General features: G+C 36.4%; 1 protein-coding gene across 1 annotated transcript in view; it reads left to right on the top strand.

The window, feature by feature from the left end:
* The window catches only part of Cntnap2 (contactin associated protein like 2), a 1581993-nt gene that overhangs the window by 588397 nt on the left and 967307 nt on the right, over positions 1–26289 (top strand). The window contains exon 3 of the mRNA XM_028776440.1: positions 3694–3887. Coding sequence (XP_028632273.1) covers positions 3694–3887 — 194 coding nt within the window. The remainder of the gene's footprint in view (positions 1–3693; positions 3888–26289) is intronic.

A 26289-nucleotide genomic window follows, 5' to 3' on the forward strand; every position in this document is an offset into this window, starting at 1 on the left:
AGAGAGAGAGAGAGAGAGAGAGAGAGAGAGAGAGAGAGAGAGAGAGAACTTCCCTAGTGATTTAGTGTTGCTCTTACATATTTAAGTTTAGAGCTGACAACTTGGGGGTAGATATCATCTCAGCCATTTTTCTAAAGCAATGTACAATTTCTAACTATATTCTAAATTCTAATTCTCACTAGATAAGTGCAGCTTTCACCTCTCATCAAAACTACTTTCTTCTGAAACAGATGGATAGCACTGAGACCCACTACTGGTCAAAATTCTGACTACAAACACATATTTAATGGAACATAGTCACACTATTTTTCCATAATGTGTAAGATTGTCATATTAAAGTATAATTGAATAATTGTAAGAGGAATGGCAGAGCAAGCACAGCCTAGAATATTCAATATTCAACCTTTAATGGAATATGTACCTGACCCAAGTGTTAGCCACTGTCAATTATCACTCCATGTGTGAAATGGAGAATTGAGTGCTCTCTGAGTCTGGTCTCCCATATTTGCTGATATTATAGCCCCATATTTTAATATATATATATGATATATATATATCATATATATATCATAAATGATGTAATTCAAAGTTATCCTATTAAACACTCTTATAATTAAAGGAAAGTATAAAAATAAATATTTAACATTTATTCACACACTAAAACATCTCTAGCTTTTTATTCATATTCATAGACATTCTAATAGCAAAAATAATAACCCAGAAGCTACATATTTTATATTTTCAGCAATATAAGCAGATAGATAATCAATCCTCTCAGTTTTTAAAATAAATAGTGTTATGTTACTTTTATTTTTAAAGGCTGTCTTTGGTCAGTGTAGAAAGATCACATTAAGACCTGTCTCTTTCTCTTAGTCAGTACCTGGTACCATGAGTTTCCAGCTTGTATTGTTTCTGATGAAAATCTTCTGCCCCCTAAGGATGTTGCAGATATTATGTTTAACATTCTTTCCTAGAAGTGATAATATAGTAAATTTGTAAGTTTTTATTTGTGTTTATTTAGCTCAGAATCAGTAAACTCTCAGTTATCAGAAAAAATTTTTTCACATGTACGTTGTCCCAACTGAATACTGGATTGCCATCCTTTAAACATTTTTTCCCACCTCTGAACTTCAGTTAGGTAGGTGCATATGAACATGTGTTCATATTATATTATATATATTATATGCATATATGATATATAATGTGTATTTAATATATATAATATGTATACATATTTTATATATGCATATGTACACATATATGCATTTTTCATATGTATATATACATAACACATACACACACACACATATATATATATGTGTGTGTGTGTATGTATGTGTTTGTGTGTGTATCTGTATTTTTCTTAGTTATGTGTTTGTCATAATCATAAAATCTGCCTGAACCAATCAACCTATCAGATGATCTTATTATATCAAAATTTTAAGGATCTCAGTCCATGATTAGATTTCCTTGTTATTTGAGGTCTGTAATGGCTCATAATGGTTTGATCTTATCAGGAAATTAAGATACTCATATCATGATAACTGGGAGACAAGGAGGTAAAAAAGACGATTGTCCTAGTATCCTCCTAAAGGGTATCCCACTAATATATCTTCCAGTTACTCCTAACTTTTAACATATCAAGCAGGACCACTACTAATATAGACAGAATGGGCTTCAAACAGAAGGATCTAAGGAGAAACTTTAGCATCCAGAGTGTAGGTGTGTCAAGAATTCTATTAAGCTGAGCAGTAATTTCTAATCTCAGTATAATTTTAGGTCTTGAAGTTTCCATTATGTTCTTTTAATGTGGTTTCTCTCTTCAACTAAATGTTTCTGCTTACATCCTTAATATTTATGTGTTTTCTTTAAAACAGCTGGACTAATTCTTAACAAATTATTTAAAGTTTTAATCTGACAATGATCATTTTATCTGTTTTTTTGAGATCCATTCCTGCATAGTGATTTTTACTCTGACAGTAACTCCTATTTTTCTGCTACTCCAAAAACCTAGTGCTTTTAATTTGTAGTGGATATTTTGCATGTGGTTGCTGTTAAACATTTGGATTCTTGTGGCCTGCTTTGAACTAGAGTTGATTCATGTTTAAGCAAGGAGTTTATCTGTCAGATTGACTGGTGTATAATGACTAGCCCTTATTTCATCATCATCATCATCATCATCATCATCATCATCACCATCCTCACGATCATCATCAATGAACTATACCATCCCTTCTTTGAATGGATGGTCTTCCTTGGATTGGCACTTGGTAACTACTAATTGATCTACAAGAACTGTGAATCTAACCTGTTCTGTAATTAACTTCATCCTTTCTGTGCAATAACTGAGTGTTCGTCCCAGAAATTCGTTTATCTAATCCAATGGAGTCTTGCCCTGAAAACATGTATTTGATTCTAACATCCAGACATCCTAGATGCTCATAGCAAATTTTCAATTATCTTTTTCTACAAAGCCACTTCTTTTAAGAGACTCTGTCGTGTAGTTTCCAGCTTTCTCAGTAGCTTTATACTCTGTCCTGCCTCTGCTCCAGGGACACTCTTCTACTCTCTTTGAAGCATCTTCTCAAGCCATGACCTGGTAAGAATCATGCCCAAATCTGGAAGCTATCATGGCTCACCTCACTTATTCATTCTCTATATAGGTCAGAATCCCAGTCTTCAAAACAGTTACCATGTATTTTCTTTTTTAGTTGCTTAGAAAGTCATTCAAAGCAATATATTCCAAATAAACACTGTTAAAATCACACTGTACCTCTGACCATCCTTATAGAGTAAAAGACATTACCAGTCTTTAAAACCTTTATTTTTAAAATGATAAGTATATTTTGATATGCTTTGTATTATATAATTTGTTTAAATGCTTTTTGCATTAATTATTCTCTTTAGTTTCTCTAAACACCTAGGCCTTTGCCATATTTCTGTTATTTATTTGTGAGCAGTCACAGACGTGACTAGATTTTGAATCTCTATAATCTCTGTTAACTCTATTCGACTTTCTAAAATTCTCTGTTCTTAGTATTTTCTTGTCAAGTATCATATTTTACCAATGATATTTAATTTTGTCTAGTGCCTCAAATAAGTCTTATAAACATTTGTTATCAAGTAACAATATCCCTTACTCATCTAGAGTGGCTCATTTCCAACATAACTCATTTCTCATAAATTCAAAGTGTTAATATACAATTTTAGAACAGGGTATCAACAAGCTTTGACTCTGAACTTCTTAAAGCAAAATATATTTGAAAGTTGTACACAATTGAATTTTGTTTCATTTATAATTTACTGAAAGATAAAACCTCACGTGAGGGAAAGAAAAGGCATAGCTGTGTCTTTTTTCCTTATGGTTTTAACAGAAGAGTTCATGGTAAATTGATCAACCCTCAGTCAATTAGACTTTGACATGTACTAATAAGATCTAATTGAGGAATTATGAAGACATTTGCTCAGGAGAAAATGAGCACATAATTACACCATAAAGAGGTTAAAGAATCAATGTTACCCAGCTGGAAGAATATTAGTTGAAGTCCCAATGGCATCTATAAAGGACACTTCATAATACATCTGTGAAATACAGCACTGACAAGGCCAATTAAGATATGTAGAATAATCTATTTTTAATTGTAAGAGTTCAGTTTTAAACATCCATTTCCCCTTTGCCTCGCCCCACTCCAGGTGCTGGGGGATGGTCTCCATCAGACAGTGACCACTATCAATGGCTTCAGGTTGACTTTGGAAATCGGAAGCAGATCAGTGCCATTGCGACCCAAGGAAGGTACAGCAGTTCTGACTGGGTGACCCAATATCGAATGCTCTACAGTGACACAGGGAGAAACTGGAAACCCTATCATCAAGATGGCAATATCTGGGTGAGTCACTATTGGAAATGCAAAGATGCACAACTGAATGGAAAATATGAGAAACTGGGAGAAAAATCACATGGCCTATTCACAGCTACAAATATGTATTTATGAGAACTATTAGAAGACTGAATTAACCAGGTCATTAATAAATTCACTTTTGCTTATCGAGGTCCATGTTCTTAGGCTTCAATGTACATCTAGTGCTAGCCTATTGGATCTCTGTCTTGAGAAACATTTAAATCACTGGAAGAAGCGCTACTATATAAAAATGCCAATCACACCTAATCCAACAAAATCAAGATCATGTCCACAGAAAATCCAAATGTATTTTAATAATCATTAGAGATCTCCATGCACTTTCTATTATCCTATGGTGAAAATATATAAAATTTGACCAGCACACTCTGCATGTCTAAATTAATTATAAAGTTGTACATTCAATCAAAGAGTCACCATATTGCAATAGATCATTTACCACTAAATTATACATGAGGTGTTTTAGTTTATTTAATTATATATTTTAAAATCTATAATAAAATTCATTTAAAATCATTAGTATTAAATAGAAAGAAGAAAAAGGTATAGGATTCAATTTTAGTTTTAGTTTCTTTTGGTATTAGCTGGAAAAGTGGGTACTTTCACCTTAATAAGGCACACTATTTAGAAAGATGTAATTTTTTTTGTTTTTTTTTAAATAATTTATTTATTTTTTCTCAAATCGTAATTCATTCACACAGGGGTTATAAATACAGAAAGGCAGCATGTGGGGAAGGGAATGACACTGGAGGGTAGGTGTTCAGGGGGAATACAGATATCTTCAGAACCTGGTATCGGCTGGGTGAAGGTTCAGGGGACAAGTCACTATGACTCTGCCTATGACTCGCTTGACCTTATCTAAGTTGGTATTGTCTTCCAAGGCTACCTATTTACAGGGTCTATGAGTACTCGGGCTGGTAAATTTCCACAAAAGCTGCCTGTTTGCATTAGCTTATAGCCATCTGTTTCAATGTTTTTTCACAGAGACCCAAGACTTGGTGTTAGTATACATGTATGACAGGCCTGTTGCTGATTTTAGGCCTATGGCTGATTTTAGGTCTTCAGTGTGTAATCAGGGCTGCCCCTGACATCTCCTCCCTTCTCTAAGTATAGAAGGGCTGTGGCAATTCTAATCTTGCGAAGGCTTGGATAGGGGCCTGACCTACAGTAATTGAAGGTGTAATGGCTCCAGTCCCCTTGTTTTTGTCCAGTGAGGCATGAAGGCCATGCTCATCCTGAAGTCTTTTTTTCCTGGAGAGGGGATACTTTTGACATCAATCCCTATACAGTCAGTCTTGTCCCTCAGGGAACCCAGAGATATATTTTTAAGTTTTATTTATATTCCCTTGCATGCTTAGCCTCACAGCCTAAGCAAGAATTCAGATCACCAGTCAGAGGGGGTTTGTAATTTTTAAAGATTAAATTGTTCTTGTAAGTTTCTAGAGTTGAGAATTTTCTAGATTTAACAGTCATTTCCACATGAGTGGCCCACAATAGAAACAATAATGTAAAATAAGCTCACAATCCCCATCAAATAAGAAACATGTCCCTCCAAGAAGGATTATAGAAATAACTCATCTCAAGCCATAGCTCTGCATCAATAATATCTGTATATTAAAATATGTAACATATAGGAAATACATCGGAGTACAAAGATCCCTACAATAAGAAGTTTTCATTACTTGTTGATGATAACCCAAAGCCCCAGTCATAAATTATAGAAAGGTAATTTTCAACCATAGACAGAATAAAAGGCTGTGCTTATCTCCTTGTATATGTATGATGACAATATTAAAGAGGACTGGGGAAATATAATGATTAGAGCCTTTATTTACTTAGTGAATAGCAGTTAAAGATAGTCACACCATGATTGAGTCAAGATATGCTTAAAGAGTGAGATTGTCCAAGATAATTTGGACTCTGCTGGTGATAAATATTGATAACAAGAATGACTGTTCCTGGGAGAACCCTCTGAAAACAGCCCATCTGGAGAAGGAAGACTGGATGTGTATAGAGTTCTCTGCCTCTGTTAACAGTGATGAGGCATGCGCTTCTGTGATCTTCTACCATTCCGTTATTAGCTTTATCTCCTTCCTTTCACATTTCTCAGTAAAATTAGTGAAGTGATGAATGATGCGTAATGAGTGATTATTTCCAGAAGATTCTGTATGAGCTAATCATGAAACTGTAAAATTACCAACAAATGTAAGGTGTAATATAAATATTGAGAGATATGTTTAAGTGCTAGTAAGCATTCCACATAATGAGTCTAATAACCCATAACAGAAATACCAAGAGTGGTGACAAATGAAAATTCATTCACTTCTAACAGTCGTTGAGGATTCTGCAGCTAAACCTTAAACATTGAGCAATGGAATTTTAACTTTTATAATATCAAAAATATATATATAGGCTTAAGCTCATTAGTGATGGTAATTAAATATTAGATTTTATTTTAATCTATTACTACTTAATATCATGTAACTTTGACTTTACAGAAAGTTTAAACAAAAATGGTCAGACTTTTGGTTCACAGAACCTTACAGGATGAAAATTTCAGGTAGATTTCAATGTTGATATGGTTTGGAGCTTACATTTCTTAACCTTATAATGATCACAACCTGAGGACACTGGAAAGCAAGGTATGAATTCTATCTGTTCTATAATATATATATATGTATATGATGTATATGTATAGTAACTATTGATTCTATAATTGTTAAGGAAATGGGATATACATGAAGAGAATATATTAATTCAAATTTATTATTTGAAGACTATGTAAATATTTTGAGTGATTTAACCATCATTGGTACTGTATGTAAGAATGAGGAAAGAGAGTAAAGTACAAAACATGCAAAAAATAAAAAGCCATTCTTTAGACTCGATCATGGGAGCCATAACTCAAATCAAGTGCAGTTACCTCCACTGGGTCCACACAACAACCTTATCAACATCAGTCTTCTGAGACTACCAGGCTCCAAGATGTAGTCCCGTCATCACATAGAAGGACATGGTTAGTCATGGTGGTCCAAAAAAAAAAGCACTAAGATAGGAATGTGAGACAGATTCACTGAGTAGGGGAGTGTAGGCAGGAGTAGTAGTGAGGTAGGGAGGAAGAGGGATACAGGCAAGGGATATTGTGTGAAAATGTTTAAAATATGGAAATTAAAGAACAATACAGTTGACAAATATTTATCAATTAAACAATAGAAACGACAAATTATATAAGTGAGAAATATGAGCAGCTCATGCATTTTGAGGTCAAAAATATTTTCATGAAAATGGATCTTGAAGTGATTCCTAAAATGGCCTATCCAAATATTTAATATGCAAGAACGTGAGCTTCTGAATGTGACTAACTAGCCAAATCTTGCAATCCGCTCTGATAACATTTAAATAATAAAGTCCTGTGTTCTGAATGACAAGGACATTTTCTTCGATGTTGTATCCCTTTACAATGAAAATGACAATATTCAGATAAGTAAATATTGATCCCCATCATTGAGCATGTATAGTTTCAAAAACTCAACTTTGGATAATTTTCAGCAGTTTTTTTCAAGGTTTCCTATATTTGGAGGGAAAAAAGAAATTGTATATAACAATTTCTTACCAAGAGGTCATTCAATATTACATGAAATAAGAATCCCACCAGTCAAAATTTTATATCTTATAAGATTTATACCAAAAATTTACCAGTGTAATGTGTTCACAGTATTCTTCCTCTGTAAGACTTTTTTTTTCTTAAGCACAAGAAAATGTGTACACATTCCTAATCATCTTTAAAAGAGTTTTGACCACTTTTGGTAATAGCAGGTGTCAGATGAAGTTAATTAACACTGTATGTGCTTGGGGATTCCTACTGTTGAGAAATTGTATTATCAAATTTAAATTACAAAGCTTCTCAAAAGAATATGTGAATATCTAACATACTTAATTGAATATTAATTAATTAAATATTTAAAATGCGAAGGTCTGTCACTGATTTATATAATTTCAGCACAAAAAGCCATACCTATTTTCACAAAGTTTCACTGTTTGAACAAAATTAGAGGCATCACAAACATCTGGAACACTGACAGATATTTTGGGGAAATATTTGCTTTTGGGAATGTCAAATCAAAATTTTTGATTGGGGAGTATCAAATCAATAACTCTATTCTCTAACAGTTAGATAATTAAAGTATCTAATCCACTTTCTTTCATGAGGCTGTAACATGTTGATTAGTAACATGTTGAAACTTAATCTGTAGCGTCAAAGGTCTGGATGAAGCATCTCGACTCATCCATTGTTTTCATATTCTGGAAGATTTAACACTCTTCTGGGACTGAAATTCCTAATCTGGAAATTAGAGAAACAACCAGGATGTTAAGTTGCAATTATATAAGTGAGTAAATTCAGTAAGCTATAATGGTTTAGAAACGTACTTTACCCAGCTTAGAAGCAATTTACACATCATGTGTGCAGTGATGAGCACCTCAGATGGTTCTGTTCCCTCTGTCCTCTGCACATTCAATTTACCTTGCTTTATTTTCATGCATGACTTAAAATACACAACAGTACTGCCAATAAAGAAAACATGACTTAACACAGGGGGTAGACTATAAGACAGTTTCTGATATGGTTTCCAAATAAACACTAGGAAGAGAGTGCCCCAATACATCAGTGGCTGGCACACTGTAGACCTGGCCAGGGGCTTAGGGATCAGAGCCCTTACTCTGAGCCAAAAACCAGTGTAGAGCTTGTAACAGATTATTTGTTATCATAATGATGCCTTCGCGTGCAATGAGCCGTGTAAGGGGACAGCATTTAAAAATGAGTGGGTGATTCTGTCCTATCTTTTCAACCATTTGTCATCGCAGTTGCACTAATTTTCCAAATCATTTAAAAATCTGTTCTTATTAGAAATGCATAACATGCATGCCTCTGTTCCACACTACAATAGTGTGCTTAGAATAGTTTCTCTTTTTTTGCCTGTAACACAAAGGATAAAAAACATTCTTTTGGGTAGACCTTGTGTTCTCACCAACCACAGTCTGCTAATGCAGTTTTCTTCATGGGTAGCTGATGATTCTCCTGCTGATTTATACATACAAATATGTTGCTACTATGAGGTATTTGGGGAAAAGACCCAGCAGACATATTTGAAATAATCATTTCATTTACTTATCAATAAAACAAATAGAACTATCTCATTAAATATTTTTAAAAGCATCTTTGACGTAAGTAAGTACAAATCTTAAGTAATTATGTAGGATAAAATGGACTTCAAGGTTAATTCAAAACCATTTCCAGGGTTTTGTGAAATAGATGTTCCTATTTACACCCATTTTTGACTGGCTGATACTTTTAGATTCCATGAATTTTAATAAGCCTAGTGAATATTTAGATCCTTTACACACACTAAAATGCTTCTAGGCTGGATTTGAACATTCTTTATTATATTTATCTAGTAAACATCTTTTCATGGTCATGGTTACTTTTTATTGAAAAGGAACTGGCTCAATATCTCTTCACTATAGCACCTTTCTAACCAACATGGCTACATATCAACTTTTTCCAAAATTTAAAACATAGAAGTAATGTTATTTTAAATTTGAATATGTTTTGGCATACATTGTTCAACCAATAAAGGTGATATAATTGTAACCAGTTTCTCATTGACAGTTAAATAAATAAGGTATTATTCTTTATACTCCAGTAAATTTTTCATCTATAGGGTAAATAGTACATTTGGAATTATCAAAATAATCTTTAAAGTACACTTAACTACTTGAGATGTTCTGAAATAAAGATAACCCAGGGAGGGGAGACAGCTTAGAGGTAAGAATGTATTTGGATTTTCCAGAGTACTTGAGTTAATTTTCAAAGACCTATTATAGAAAGCTCATAATCACCTTTAACTCCTGATCTTGGGACCTGGGGGGTTCTGGTGCCTCTGATTTCTATGAGAACCTGTACTCATAAACACACTCTCCCCCACAAACACTTAACTAAAACTAATGAAAATACATATTTTAAATGATTCTTATCAAGAATATACAGATTCTTAAATACTTTTTTATTGGAATCACACATTATGTATTCAATTTTTTCTTATCATTAGATTGAGATTAGATTTGGGATTCAAATACTCATAAATGTTCATAATATTAATGGATAGCTACAAATTTTTAATAAAATAGCCTTTTCTTCACTTGAGATACTTTAGTGGCAACTTTGTGGAAGTTAAAGGAATAATATTGTAAATACACCTAAATAAGACAACGTAGAAAACAATAGACCTTGTGTCTGTAAACAGAAAGCTTGGAAGAAGCAAGCCAGGGAAAAGTGCTTGATTCATCAGATTATTCTGGCTGCCCAGATAATGTGAGCTATATAGGTTCACAAATTTGTTATTTGGTATAGTTTTCAGACTCTGCATGATTTTTCTTATTTATAAATGGGACTAAATGTAGTATTTACCTTGTTTACCTAAGGAGTATTTATCTTAATGAATTTAAAATCCAATGGTTTTAAATTAATTGTCTATGTAAAGATCTTAAAACAAAGTAACTCATATTGGTTATCCAATCACTATACATTTTATAACTTTGAGATTTTCAAATTCGTTAATCTACTATATGACCTTAGATGAGCCCTTGAAATTTGAAAATAAGCTGTTTGGATTTGGATTTTCAATGCCATTCTTGTATGTGCTTGTTGGCATGTGTATTATGTTAAAGCTTTGCTTGTCAGCCTGAAGTGAAAAATAACTCAAACTGTACCTGGAAAACAGTTTAAAAATGCCACTCAAATCATCACCTTATGAATTACTATCCTGGGTCCTACACATTGCCATACAATGCATGTCTAGACAGCATGTTTATGTCCTGTCTTTTTATTAGATATAAAGGAAAATATAACTAAGATTTTTCTGTTATGTTTACTTTAATCAAGTCATGGCTGTTAGCTTTGGAACTCTAAGGAATTAGATAAAACCACCTTAGTCCATAGTATATATTCATATCTTCTTGGGCTAATTAAAATATACAAAGTAAATAAAAAAATCCAAGTTAGGTTTGTGTGTGTGTGTGTGTGTGTGTGTGTGTTAGAGAGAGAGAGAGAGAGAGAGAGAGAGAGAGAGAGAGAGAGAGAGAGAGAGAGAGAGAGAGAGAGAGCCTCTGACATAGGTAGATTCTAATGATGTTTGTTTTGTTTTTGAGACAGGGTCTTCTTATGTAGATCATACTGGCTACCCTCCCACGTGCTGGTGTTACAAATTCGAGGTTCATGGTCTAACATAAAGATTGGGGAGAAGGGATTCCTCCTTTATTTTCTATCCAATTTTTACTCAGTTGTGAAGAACATAAATATGTTTGCATATGAGGAGAGTGAAATAATATTTACGAGAGTTACAGGCACAGAGGGGAACCTATCAATGTGCTTCTCAAATATGATCTAGGTACCAGCAGTGTCCAACACCCATGTCTCTGTTAGAAATACAAAATCTCAGAGATCTACAAGAGACCCTTAGACTCTACACTTTGAGAGGTACGCATACTGCTTAATGGAAGTATATGTCACTTTCAGTATTTTAGGGGCTTCTGTGAGAAAGAAGAATCAGAATCAGTCTCTAAATCGGAGGGTATAATTAAGACTAAAATTCACAGTGCCCTCTGTAGGTCTTCATTTGGTGTTCGTGACCAGTCCAGTCTCTTCATTCTCCAACCCCCACTCTGACACAATACTCCCTGAGCTTTGCCTATTGCTTGGCTGTGGGTCTCTGCATCTGTTTCTCTCAGCTGCTGGATGAAGCCTCTCAGAAGACCATTATGTTCTGCCCCAATCTGTGAACATAGCAGAGTATTAGTTACAGTGTCAGAGAAATGGCTCTTGCCCATGGAATAAGTCCAAGGTTGGGTTAGTCATTGGTTGACCATTTCTTCAATCACTGCTCCATCTTTATTTTTGTACTTTTTGCAGAAAGGATAAATTTTAGGTGGAATGTTGTGTGGATAGGTTCGTATCCTCCTCCCTCCAATGGAAGTCCTACCTGACTACAGGAGATAGACTTTTCAGGCTCCAGATACCCTGATGCTAAGAGTTTCGCCTAGAATCACCTACAAAGAGTCCTGGGCATCTCCCCATGCCAGATGTGCTCCCACAATGATTTCTGTTCTCTTTCCTAGCCCTCCCTCTTCCAACATCTTATCCCTTCTTCAATAAACTTTCTTTCCCCCTTCTACCTCAGTTTTATACTTTATTTCTCCTTTTGAGTGAGATTCAAGCATCCTCCCTTGGGCCCTCCTTATTACGTAGCTTCTTTGGGTCTGTGGATGGTAGCATGGTGATCCTGTACTTTACTGCTGTTATCCACTTATAAGTGAATACATACCATGTGTGTCTTTCTGGGTCTGGATTACCTCACTGTGGGTGATATTTTCTAGTTGCATCTATTTGCTTGCAAATTTCATGACTTCTTCCTTTTTAATAGCTGAGTAATATTCCACTGTGTAAATATACTAAATGTTCTTTATCTATACTTCTATTGAGGGACATCTAGGATGTTTCAAATTTCTGCCTATTCTGAATAGTGTCGTTATAGCCTGGGCCAATGGAGGCTTAAAGAAACTGAACCAGAAACCAAAGAGCATGCATGTGTCAGACTTAGGCCCCTTGCACAAATGTAGCAGATACGCAAATTTTATTCATGTGAGTCCCCTAACAATTGGACTAGAGGCTATCTCTCTTGTGAGTCTTTGGGTCCCTTCCCCATAGCTAGGTTTCCTTGTTGGGCCTAAGTGGGAGAGGTTGCTCTTAGTCCTGCTGTGACTTGATGAACTAGGGTGAGTGGGTATCCATGGGTGCCTCCTTTTTTTCTGAGGAGAAGAGTGGATGAGAATGGGGGAAGAGGTGTAAGGGTAAGATTTAGAGGAGAGGAAGGATGGAGCTGGTATCAGGCAGTGTCTAAGCATACAAGTTATCGTAGAAACCCAAAGAGTTCACAGTGCAAGTTGCAAACCTATTTATCTTGCAAAGAGAATGAGCATTGTCACATAGACTCTTACTAAGCAGTACCACTTTTAAAGAGCTTTTTAAAGAGCTGAAGATATACAAAATAAACACAATAACCATGTTTGAAGGGTGAAAATAAGTGATAATCCTATGATAATGCTATACACATACAGGTCGACTATGTCCTAAAGAATGCATGCTTCCAGCATTGCTCTGGCCACACAAAGGATTTTCCTTCAGATTGGATGAGGGTTAGGGCTGGATAAGGTCTGCTAAGATGCTAAACATTGTTTCCTGAGCAAATAAAAAGTTGTCATACAGAGTGGAGTAGATAGAAGACTTCCTAAACAGAATCCTCTGTTGACGTAGGTACCTATGGAGGCTGCAGGTTTATAATAGCCACATTCTTGCCAACCCTGAAAAGTAAATAAAGCCATTTCTTTATCAATTCTGGACTCATCCTTTTAGCTGATATAGGTGAAGTTAAAGCAAAATCCATGCAGTGGTAATTTCTATTTTCTCTCGAAACTCACTTGTATCACGTGATATTTTTCTAGAAACTGTCTTTTGAGAGGATGCATTAGTGATGCAGATACATGAGAGGTTGTTTTGTTGAGAACAGGCTCATGGTGTTTTTCTGGAAGTTGCCTGGTGAAAGGCCATGGGAAGTTTTGCTGAAGCAGACACTTATGGGGACATGTGATATTTGGAAAGCACATAAGTACACTCATCAAACAGTGGACCGTGCTCTTGTATTGGTTTGTCTTGCTCTCTTTGCTAATCTTGCTTGTCATGACTTTGTAGAGAGAAACTCACAGAAGAACTTCTGTGGTATTCTTGGTGCTTCTTGCAGTTTCTATGGACTTGTGCAGATAGACAGAGCCTTGCAGTTTCTTACGAATCATTCTGCTGCTACTGATTCATGCTTGGTGTTTAGCTAGTATACTGTACTGTCAATGAAGGTTGGAATCATCCAAAGAAATATTTCTAAACAAGTACACAACCCCTGTTTTCCTATTAGCCTTTCTTTTCTGATACCTTTGGCAGGTGGTGGGCTAGAAAGAGGTTGAAGAATTGAAGAACTAAAATTAAAGTAGGTTTGGAAAAATCTGAGCCTACAGATCCAGCTTTTAAAGAACTGTGGTGGGTGGGTATCATTCTTCTAGGTCATATGTATGTACCAAGTATGAAAACTTGGATTCACTGAAAGCACACAGTAACTATTTAAAGCCTTTAACCTGACTTGATATTTATCTATTTGCAGAAAAGTAAGCAAGAAGAAAAAAGCATGATGTCACTCACACCTGACCTCATATTCAGATATACTGACCCTTTAATATTATATGGTACCAGATGACTATTTTACCTCTGCAAGGAGACCTAAGTGTAAATACCCACTTGCTTATTTGGCTAAATGAAAACTATATGCAAAACACACACAGTACAAATAGGACAAGGAAGATGGAAAACCGAGCTCTCCTGCAGACATCCAAACCTTGCTTCAGCAATCATTACTGTGTATTTAACTATGTGTCTTAGTCAGGGTTTCTGTTCCTGCACAAAGCGTCATGACCAAGAAGCAAGGTGGGGAGGAAAGGGTTTATTCAGCTTACACTATCTACATTGCTGTCCATCACCAAAGGAAGTCAGGACTGGAACTCAAACAGGACAGGGAGCAGGAACTGAAGCCAAGGCCATCGGGGGATGTTACTTACTGGCTTGATTCCCCTGGCTTACTCAGCTTGCTTTCTTATAGAACCCAGGACCACCAGCCAAGGGATGGCACTACCCACAATGTGCCCTCCCACCCTTGATCACAAATCGAGAAAATGTGTTACACTGGATCTCATGGAGACATTTACTCGAGGGAGGCATTCCTTTCTCTGTGACAAGTCCAGCTTGTGTCAAGTTGACACACAAAACCAGCCAGTACATTATGCTAACCAAATTTCTATGGATTTAGTTGACTTAGTTCAAGAAGTATATAATATTATCGAAATAAAAGAAAAGCAATGAGGACATGATGCTCCTCAATAAGATGGAAGAGAAGGCTTATTGTAGATATGAGGGAGACAATAGACAGAAGTACCTGGAATCAAGCAGTGTGGGGAGGGAAGAGATTGGGAATGGGAGAGCCAGAAGCCACGAGGCCAGGAGAGTGGAAAGAAAGATTGGTGGCCAAGAGACAAAGGGATCAATGTAGCCAAAATAGTTGAGCTATATATGGGTCAAAGAAGCTGGGTGGGGGGGAAGGGAAGAAAGCCCAGCCCAGTCCTTGGACTGGAAAATTTTATGTAGGAGATGGGGTATGGCAACTAGGAAGACCTGAAACAGAAGGACTTTCTGATTATATATACTTATATGCTTTGATGTGTTAACAGAGACTTCAGTTGTTTGTCCTGAGTTTAGGCTCTAACACGACTTCAATACAGAGGGCTTTTAATAATTAGTTCCTCAAAAATAAGTTGAGAGATAGTGCCACAGAAATATAATTCCCTCTTATCTCCCTATTTTCCTTTCCTTCTGACTGTTTGCGTGTTTGTTGCTGCTGTTATTGGTGTGACTTGAAAATGTATAATATACACAAGAAAGTAGCAGGTAGGCTTCTTCTTGAGATTAATATCGTCAAAGTTCAGGGACAATAAAAATCATGACATTAACTTTAAACAAAGCCAAGGTCACCATGTACAGCTTATAAGTAGCTTGTGTTCTAGCCACTGTGGTAGTAACTGTTTTCACTGTAGAGGTGTGATTTCTCTGCATGTAACTCATGGATATAACTTTGCCACTCAACAAATTTGGTACATTTTGACTTTGAAAAAGAATTGATAGAATATTGAAACATTTTGCCAAATGCATTTGGATTGCTGGAGTTAAACTAACTTAATTATTGGTTGTAGTGACATGATCATTGGGACCAGAAGTTGGCTAGTTGATTGGATATCTGAATGGCTCATTTCTCTACCATAATGGGATTTTTAGTTACCCAGAGAAAAGAAGCATAGACATCTTGTTTTCCAACTGATAGAATATTTACAGTAATTACCTGTACTGATCTCATAAACTTTGTTGACATATTTCAATGAGTCTTCCAGTAGGCTCATTGCAATCTCATTTAAGTGGTTTATAATTGCATTAGGATTCAGCTTTAGTGACATCAGTGAAAACCCTCCCCTGTGCTTTACCAAAGCAATGCCCAATACTACAGGTGCATCAATTAACAAGCACTAATAACAGCCACTCAACATTTACTGGGGACTTGCATGCTTCGTGCACTTTTTCTTATTTAATCTTTAATGGAAGAAGCATATGGAAATATCATTCAGTCCTACCATAGAGCTCTAGACAGAATTAGAGATCGGTGCTTTCCCAGGAGGACACGGTGCATTAACAGTGCACCTGGGTGATGGTGGCTGAAATATCCACTAAGATTATTGTAGAGTTTATTTCATCACATGTATGCTTACCAAAGTAAACAACCCTACATGAAAACTGAAAGGCTGAAATTTGAAGCTTGAGCTCTTTAGCTCAGCAGTCAGGGTCCTGATCACTCTGGTCCTACTCATCTGTCCCTCTTAGCCTAAGAGAATCTTGGAAAGTGCCCATTATTTAAGAAGTTTTACACTTACTCTTGGAATAAGGGTGAAGCTTATGGTTTTATTTGTTTGTTTTTATTGCTGTTTCTATTTTTATCTCTGAAACTTAATTCCAGACTAGCCTTGAACTTGCAATCCATGGTTGTTGGTGCTGGGATTACTAGCATGTACTACTATGGGCAGCTACAGTTTAAGAACTACTAAGTAAACCTGATGTGATGGCACATACCCTTGATCTCAGGGCCTCAGGAAGCAGAGCTTACCAGATCTATGTGAGATTCTAACCAGTCTAAGTTACTGCAAGGTCCTACACAGTATGCATCAAACACCTACAAGCCCAACCCACACAATAGGACCAAGCCAAACAAAACAAACCACAAGGAATCAACAAGTACACTGGTAGAAATCTGTTTTAATTACATTTATTTCCATTAACTATATAGAAGTATACATTTTTCCTTCTTTTTTTTATTGGATATTTTATTTATTTACATTTCAGATGTTATCTGCTTTCCCCATTTCATGCTCCAGAAATCCCATATTCCATCCCCCCTACTGCCGCTTCTATAACAGTGTTCTATCCTCCCTCCTGCTGTTCTATATGGGATAGAATGTATAAATCAAGCTAAGCACATTTGCTCTATTTTAATTATAATGAACCACATATATATGATAAGGACGTGTTTAGAAGAGATGGAGTAGAAGTTAAAGATAGTTGAGTTTTCAAAGTAAAGATGACAGAACCTATATTTCTATTTTGAGCAAAGTTTCCATGCACAAGATTGTGGCATGTAATACATGCTCCTTTTGTGAACCTCACATTCACTCTAAATATCGACATCTTAGTGGTTCACATGGCCCATGTCTACATCGTGCATGTCTTAACTTTTAAAAACAAAGTTTGCTACACGATGCACCATGTTATAAGCATGTAAATGAATCAAACATGTTTTTGAAGTGATAATATTCATTGTTTCCAAGAAAGAGCTAGAAACTTCTGTTTGAAGGCCCTAGGAGTAAAGACTCCACAGAAGTACTGACGTTTGTGTTTGTTAAGTACTTTTGGCTTCTTTCTTATGTCTGCGTAGAACATAGATGGGGTGTTACTTATTATGCCTAGTCAGAGAACTCATCCTCTGGTATGTATGAGAAAATATACCTAGATCAAAAAGAAAGATTTGGTCAGCCGTGCTTGGCCCTCATATGTATAACACCCAAGAGGAATTTTAAAATCCTGTGGAGACGGGGCAGCATCCCACTCAATTAAATATTAGTTTCTAGGATGAATCTCAGCTAGTAGTGTTTCAAACAATCTGCCCAGGAGTTCTGATATACAGCCTGGATTGAAGACCATGAAGGAGATCAATGCAAGTCTGTCACCTTCACAGAACAGCTCTGAATGACACAGCATGACACTATGGCCTAGGAACTAGAATGGCTGGCTGTGGCAACCCTGTTTCCAGCACTGGAATCTAAGAACTTGTCTTATCCTTTTTAAGGATTAAAGAGAGATAGGGATTGTTGAGCATATTCTACCTGCTGGATCTTTCTTGCAAAATCACAGTTTTTGTGCATACATATCATTGTTCTCAATTTTAATTTGAAAACTATGATGCAGGAACTTCACTGTGCTCCCAGTACTAAGAATACAAGACACAGGACTTAATCTTGCTCTTCTCATTTAAAAACACTAGTAACTCACTTAAAACTTTGCTGTAGTTGCCACACATTAGATGACTTTTACAAGAGAATCTCTCACAGTATTGGAGGTCAGAAATTTGAGATCAAAGTCTTGTTTTTGGAGGCTAGAGAGATGGCTCAGCAGTTAAGAGCATTAGCTCATCTTCCAAAGGACCTGATCTGTGTTCCTAGTACCCACATCAATTGACTCAGAAGCACCTATAGCTCAAGCTATAGAGGATCTAATACTTTCTTCTGTCTTTCGCAGGCATCTGCCTGTACATGGAACACATACATACATACAGATACACAAACACATACACATAAACACACACACACACACACACAATGGCAAATGTATTTTTTTTAAAAAGTATATCCAGACACTGTTAGTTTCTTCCAATTGTAGAAGGAAGCAATTGATTTCAGGTTTCTTCACTTGAATGATAGACAGCTGTCTCCCCTACTGCTTGGTATCACTTTCTTCCATATGTGTTTTCCTTTCTTCATTTAAAGGCATGCAACAGGGCATGAGGGTTCACGCCTGTAATCCCAACAGGTAGAAGCCCAAACCTAGATGGTCAATGTGAACTCAAGGCTGGCTTGAGCTAGCTACAAAGACTGTTTCAAATTCAAATGACAAAATACAAAGAGCTGCAAGCAGTCAAAATAAAGTGAATGAAGTCTACATTACAAAATAAAGATGGCCCTTTCCAAGAAGTGTTTGCATCAACCCATCTTAGCTCAGGAAATATCCAGAGTCAAACCATGAAAGATTTATTAATGGCTACTTATATGTAATTCTCTGTGTTCACTTATTTATTATAAAACTTCAAAGAAATATTTCAGAATTATTCTTTTATGGGAAACAGGTGAACTAAAGATATATATGGATAATCTATACAACAAACATATGTGAAAATTTGGCTTCAGAAATGTCTAAGTTGCAATCTTGAGCATATTGCTACATAATAGCACAATTTGACACTATCTGCCTTATTTAAATGCTAATAATATATTAATCTATATTAAGAATTCAATCCTTGAGAACGTTTATTCTAAACAACTTTAGGTATGCCTATCATCAAAGAATTCTCACAAAGCTTTTGCAATTGAAATTGTATATTTGATCAATAATTCTAAATGGTATTATTATAGTACCTATTAAATAGGGCAAGTTTCCTTAGCGAGCCTTTGCAGTTTACTCAGAGAAAGTTAAGAGATATATTCCTTCTCTTTCAGATAGAAAAACTGGGTTGCCTCTAGCGAAGTCATTGTTCATGATATGCAGTTAGCAAGCAGAATTATTCATTCCATGCACAGTGCTTGTCCTGTTTGTGTGTTTGTCAGCTTTGCTACAGTATACAAATTGGAAAATAGAGTTGTATATGATAGCCTAGAGCAACAGAGAGAGACTGTGAATTTATCATAAGGTTATTTAGGCTGTTTACATTCAGCCTGGCACAGCGAGTGCTTGATATCAAAATAAAAAAAAATGTATGTATAAAAGAAAATCCCTGTCCCTTTGCAAATATTTTGTGCTGGTGATATATGTGGCCATATACAATAGATTTTGGCATGACATATTTAAAAAGGTCAGAGTAAGATTAAATGTCTATAATATGACAGCTTTATTCTTGCAATGGTTATGAGAAATTTTACTTTTTATTTACTTCAAATAAGCAGTTGTGTCTAGGGTATTTATTTTAAATTTTAAATCCAAAGGGCAAGAAACCATCATTCAGAAATATTTTATGTTAGGGAGTCAGGAAATATATAGTAAATCACAACACACATGCTTGTCTACACACACACACACACACACACACACACACACACACATACACAATCAACTTTGTAGCTATTATTAATCTTCCTCAGTTACATATGAAATAAAGCATGTTTCAGATAACAAACCACATTTCTCAACTGATTTGTTTTAAGTGACTATGTTTAACATTTTTTCTTTCTCATTAAGTTTTTTTAGGTGAGTAATGTATTTTACTATGGCATTTCATATATGTGTATTATTTTACGTTCTATTTTTTTCTCATTTAAAAATTTCTTCCCCTGACTCCGCTGCTCTGGCTGGTTTCATCTCTTTCCCCAGATAGTGTCCATTTCTGCTTTCACACCGCATCCACATGCACTCTGTAACGTCTCCAAATCCATCTTTCCTAAAGCTTTTTCCCTCTTCTACTAATCCTTTTTGCTAATTTTGTCTTCATAGACACAAACACACACATATGTACATGTATAAACATGTCTGTATATATGTAAACACACATATACAAATATAGGTGCATATATAAATGTACAAATGCACAAGCAAGTATATATGTAGATGTGTGTGTGTGTGTGTATGTGTGTATAAATTCATACATGACTATACAATCTACTAGGTGCTTGTGACCATAGTTAACCATTTCAGATTAGGCATACTACATGGGAGCTCATTCCTGGGGAAAACAAAACAAAACAAAACAAAACAAGAAAAACCAAACCTCCCCCTCTCAGTAGCCATTGAATGCCTGTAACTCTTCTATGTAGTTTACCTGACCACACTTATAGGTCAAGTCATATCCTAACTATGCAAATCTTGTGCAGATCATGATATTGCTGAACAGTCATGAGTTCATTTTTTCTATCATTCTAAAGGACACTCTCTAGCAACAGGGATCAGGAGTCGCTGAGTCATAAAAGCTTTCTGTTTCATATTCCAAGACTTACCCTGGGACTTAGGTGTAGTTGGGGCTGAGAAACCTCCCGTCACTTAATCTCTGCATTTTGAGTACTTGTAGACCTCTGTCAAAGTCCGCTCTGTGAACAGAGCTTTTTATTTTTATGTATACTCATTTGTATGTAATGGAGAGCGGAACTGTACATGGGGACTCGTTTCAAGGCTGCTGGATTTCTTTTCAGAAACTCTTGTCTGTGCTTTGATCTTTCAGTGTTTGCCAGTTTTCCTCTGACAACTCCAAGTTTTCTATGTTACCATGGGATCTTTAGTAATTTGGAGTAAATGTTTGCTAAAATCCAATATGGCTGTTGCTAGTGGGAAATGCTACTCACTGGGTACTAACCTGGTTAATACTTTGTGTCAAGTAGTTTGTCATGTTTCGAAAAGTTGAAAGGGCAGTATTTGTGCTCCATTAATGTTTCCTTGTAGTCTTTGCCTTCTCAATGATATAAAACCTAACAAGGAGCCACAGTACTTGATTCTGTGTGAGTCTTCCAAAACATATATGTGGTGACATTAAGTGTTGGGTTTCATCAGCAAAGACAGCGCCCTGCATTTCCTATTAGTATCTATATAATTATTTACTTTTGTTCTTGTTTGTGAAAGTCGAGTTAAGTATTATTGATAAATTATTTTTAATATGCAACTTCCAGTCAAATGTATCATGAATGTATGTTTATAATTGTCTCTGTGAGTATGATGAAGGAAGACAGAAAGTCAGGGAAAGAGAGGGAAAAGAAGCATGACCAGGGAAGACAGAGTCAAAACACATGACATAGAGCAAAGTTGCAGTATCAGAATACAAAATAAGGGCATCACTAGTATTCCTTAACTAACTCCTGCAGTTTTTCTGTGAGGTTGAAACTGTTTCAAATGACCTAATAAACACACTTGAAAATCTTAAATTCAGCATTATAACTTAATGTCACTGGGCTATTTTTTGCACAAGTTATTTTTCTATCCAAGTGGCTTATGAGAGAATACAAATAAACATATTAATCTGAGCAACAATCATTGAAATCTATATTAGTATTTTAATTTGGATATGGCCCGTTACCTAGAAGATAGGTGTTGTCCTAAGGAAATTAAAGATCAGATATGATAAGATAGAGGAAAAATAAATCAATAACAGAAACATGGCTGCTAGGGAATGTGAGTGTCCATGAGGAACGAGGGGACATTCTGGTAGTGTGGGCTGAATGTCAGGAAAGACATGATATAATCAACATCTCTCTCTCTCTCTCTCTCTCTCTCTCTCTCTCTCTCTCTCTCTCTCTCTCTCTCTCCTTCCCTCCTTCCTTCCCCCCTCCTTCTCTCTGCTAAGACACATACACACACACACACCTCCAAGAACAACCTATCATATACAGATAGATGAACACTGTTCCCTAGATTTGCTCCCTAGGACGTTGGTAGCAGGAGGTGACTTCCTCCTTGTTGATTAATATTTTAGAAATTAAAAAAAATTAGTCTCCCATCAGCTTATGTATCACATATGCAATATTGCTACAATATACACAGTTGGTGTACTGAAGTGTGGCTGGAAAGTTGAGTCAGTGTGTAAAGTATTTGCCAAACAATAGTAAGGATCGTTAGTATTGGATCGCTAACACTCACAAAAAAAACAGCACAGAGCAGCAACTACCTGTAACCCCAGCTCCAGCAAGGCAGCAGCTTGAGAACCTCCGTCTTGAAAAATCCATAGACTCCAGACTCAGTGACATACGGTCTCAAAAAATAAAGTGCTGAGTAAGGGAGTAGAACACACCTGTTCTCTACATATGTACAAATGTGTACACACACAAAAACACCCAAAGTAAAACAAATCACTGCTTGACAAAGTTCATTTGGTTCACAGGTTTTATAGGCTGAGAAAGAAGCCACAGTTTCCTAAAAGTCAGACATATTGAGGGATCCCTCCACCATGATGAACTTGCAGTCCGCAAGTCTCCTAGCCAAAGGAAACGATGAACATAGGAGAGGCTGTGTGCATTCCGGGATTTCAAACAAGCCTTTGGAAGGTCAGGAATTTAGACCATGAGGAAAGTTGGGACATGTCTTCTGAAATGGTAGCTACTGTATGCTTCTAGGTTCTTCCAAGTCTGCACTCCTCCTAATCCTCTGTCACTTTTCACTGCTTTTGCTTTTTAGTCTTCAGCCTTTCTCTCAGATGCCCAGTTCTTTTGTTTGTCCCATGGTTTGAGCATGTCAGATATCCTAGATGAAAGCTTCTTTACTCCTAAACTCTACTAACATTTCCAGCAGAAGGAACTTTGTGTCCAGATTGAAGAAAATGTCAACACTAGGTCATGTTCTAGAAAATCTTCCAAAGTTGATATTTCTAGTAAATCAAGTCTAAAGAGTTTATGATGGACCTCTATGCAGAATTCCTTTGACTGAGGTATCAGCTAACAGGCGTTTCAGGTTCTTTGTGCTCATATGCTCTGTACTGTCTCACAAGGAACATGCTGTAGTCAGAGAGAGAATCAGATCTCCTCAAAAGGACTTACTCTGAAATGCTGTCTATGTTCCCTTTCAAGTCTGACACTCTTTTTATCCTAGAGTGAATTGTCTCACAAAGCTTACCTACCCTGTGTTTTATATCATCTGCTGAAAGGCAATCATACTTACAATAAGTACCATGCCATGATTTTTTCATTTCTTTTAGGATAATGTAAACCAACCTGTTATTTCTATTATATGTTGTTTACATTATGATTTAGAATCATGTTGGAGATGTCAGCATAAATGTTTTCTTTTTCTCCCTTTGTACATTCAGAACACCAGGAAATATACAGAACCGGGGAGTGCTAAGTAACCACGAAGCTGATTCTGAACTCTAAAATCTGCATTTCCATGCCCCAAAGCTTCCTAAGGCCAAAACGTTGAGAGTGGATGTTAACCAGATCTTATAGGGGAGATATTATTCAAGGCACCTGACACTGAGCATAAAAACTAAAACTTTGATGCAACTCAAGTGCTGACATTAGCTATTCAGAGTTAGTTCAGCAGGAGCTAGGAAGTGTGATTCAGTATCTTCAGTAAAATACCAATTAAAGCTTCAAGGAAAGGAGAGCAGAGTCAAAGTATATTTTAAAGTACATTGTACATCTCCCTGTCCTCTGGCTCTGCTGAGAACAACAGGGCCCTTTGACATTTCTCAATGGATGGGAGAAAGACTTATGAGTCAGTCAATCTCCTTAAGGGACTACAGGTTGTTGGAAAAGCGGATGCTGTTTGTTCAGTCTTGTAGCCACAGATCAGTCATCCTGGCTTAAGGAAATAGCCTTACATCCATGTTTAGGCAAGCAATTATAATTAAATGCAGTGGGTCACACACAAAACTAAGAGGGGAAAGTAAGAAGGTAAGACAGGAGAGGGAGAGAGGACTGAGAGATAGTGAGCAGGATCAGGGTGCAGAGTTGGGGAGGGGGTGAAAATGGAATCCATTGTATAAAGGAATGAAACTGGAGCTGGAGAGAGCGACCCTCAGTTAAGAGTATCAGCTGCTTTTCCATAGGACCTGGTCTGATTCTTTGTCTGTAAGTCCAGTTCCAGAGGATCTGACACTCTCTCCTGACTTTTGAGGGCACCAGGCATGCCGTTGGTGCACAGACCTGGACATAGGCAAAATATCTGCTCACATACCTTTTTAATTTAAAAAATATGAAACTGTCAAATAATAAAACAACTCAAAAAAGCATCACTAAGATAGTCTTATTAGATGATAATCATGGTTTAACCTTGTGAATTCATGCCAGTGTTGTATCATATTTATCCCTCCCTAATTAGCCAATTTATTGTGTGCCTATTACATACATGCGTGTTTTTATTTGTAGGTTTGCAAAGGCACACGCCTGTGTGTGGAAACAGGAAAACAACCCTGGGTGTCATTCTTCTGGAACCATTCCCCTTGCTTTTTGTGTCAGGGTCTCTCCTTTGCCTGCAACACACTAAGTAGGCAAGATTTCCTGGCCAGCAAGCCCCAGGGGCTCAACTACTTCCAGGCCTTGGATTACAATTGTGAGGACAGAATGCCACAGCAGCACTTCTATAGCAAAACCTGAAGCAGGACATAGTGCAGACAGTCATATAAATACAGCACCGTGGTTCATTTAAAAAAATTTTTCAACAAGTTCATTCTTTTGCAAAGGAAAAAATGGGCAAAGGATGTTAAAAGAGATACTGATTTTACTTTCATAAATATTCTAGCTACCAGAAGGTAAGGCTGTAATTATAAGTTATACTTGTGATTAAAAAGTATGCTTCCAAAAGGCAATGTGGAGTGGGCTGACATGTGTGAGTGTGTGTGTGTGTGTGTGTGTGTGTGTGTGCGCGCGCGCCCGCGGGAGTATGATAGAGAAAGAGAGAGAGAGAGAGAGAGAGAGAGAGAGAGAGAGAGAGAGAGAGAAACAGAGAGACAGAGAGACAGAGAGACAGAGAGAGACAGAGAGATACTACCTCAAGAGTGTTTATAGACTAGGAAGATTTTATTGGTTTGTTTGTTTGCTTGCTTGTTCATTTTGCTTCTGTTCCTGTGTTTGAGGCAGGGGCTTTTTGTGTAGACCAGGCTGACCTCAGCCTGGCCATCCTGTTGCCTTGGTGTTACAGAGATGAAGCAAAAAGCCTAGCTTAGTTTGAATTTTCTTTTATGATTTTTTTTACCACTTCAGAAGACTATAAATGTTATGGAAGAAGAAGGATGAATAAAGCTATTCATGGGAGTAACACATGGTTTGGAGCGAAGGGAAAACTGAGAACATTTCCACAAGCAGACATCCTCCTAAGCACTAGCCACTGTGCTGGGTGCTAATTGTGGGTGAGATTGTCTCAAAAGGTCTTTTCTATCTAATAATTCAATAGACATGCTTTCCTAAGAAATGCATCACATTTACCTTCTACTAGCTTAAAGAAGAATGAAACGAGGCATTGGATTTGGGGAGTGGAAATAGTTCAAAATTAACTTGATTAACAATGTTCAACATGACTCACAGCATTTAAGCAAATAAGGAAAAATTAGCACTTTAAACCTAAGGAAATAATTACTTAATATCATGCTAATTATCATTCTGATATTGTCAGTCAAGCACATTTACATCATGTGTGACTATATATACAGCATATGATCACACACATGTGTTTGCATGACACACACACACACACACACTTGATTACAAATAATAGAAAGTCTAAATGATAATTTGCCTAATATACAGGAAGGCACATTTACTAATCTTTCACTTTTTCTTAGGTCATGCTAATTTTCAACTTCTCATTGATCAAACACATTTGGAAAAATTGTGCAGTCTCTGTGTGTGCACAGATGTATATGAATATATGCCATGTACGTATACATAT

This window comes from Grammomys surdaster, unplaced genomic scaffold (assembly GCF_004785775.1).
Source record: "Grammomys surdaster isolate TR1022 unplaced genomic scaffold, NIH_TR_1.0 269, whole genome shotgun sequence".
Lineage (NCBI taxonomy): Eukaryota > Metazoa > Chordata > Mammalia > Rodentia > Muridae > Grammomys > Grammomys surdaster.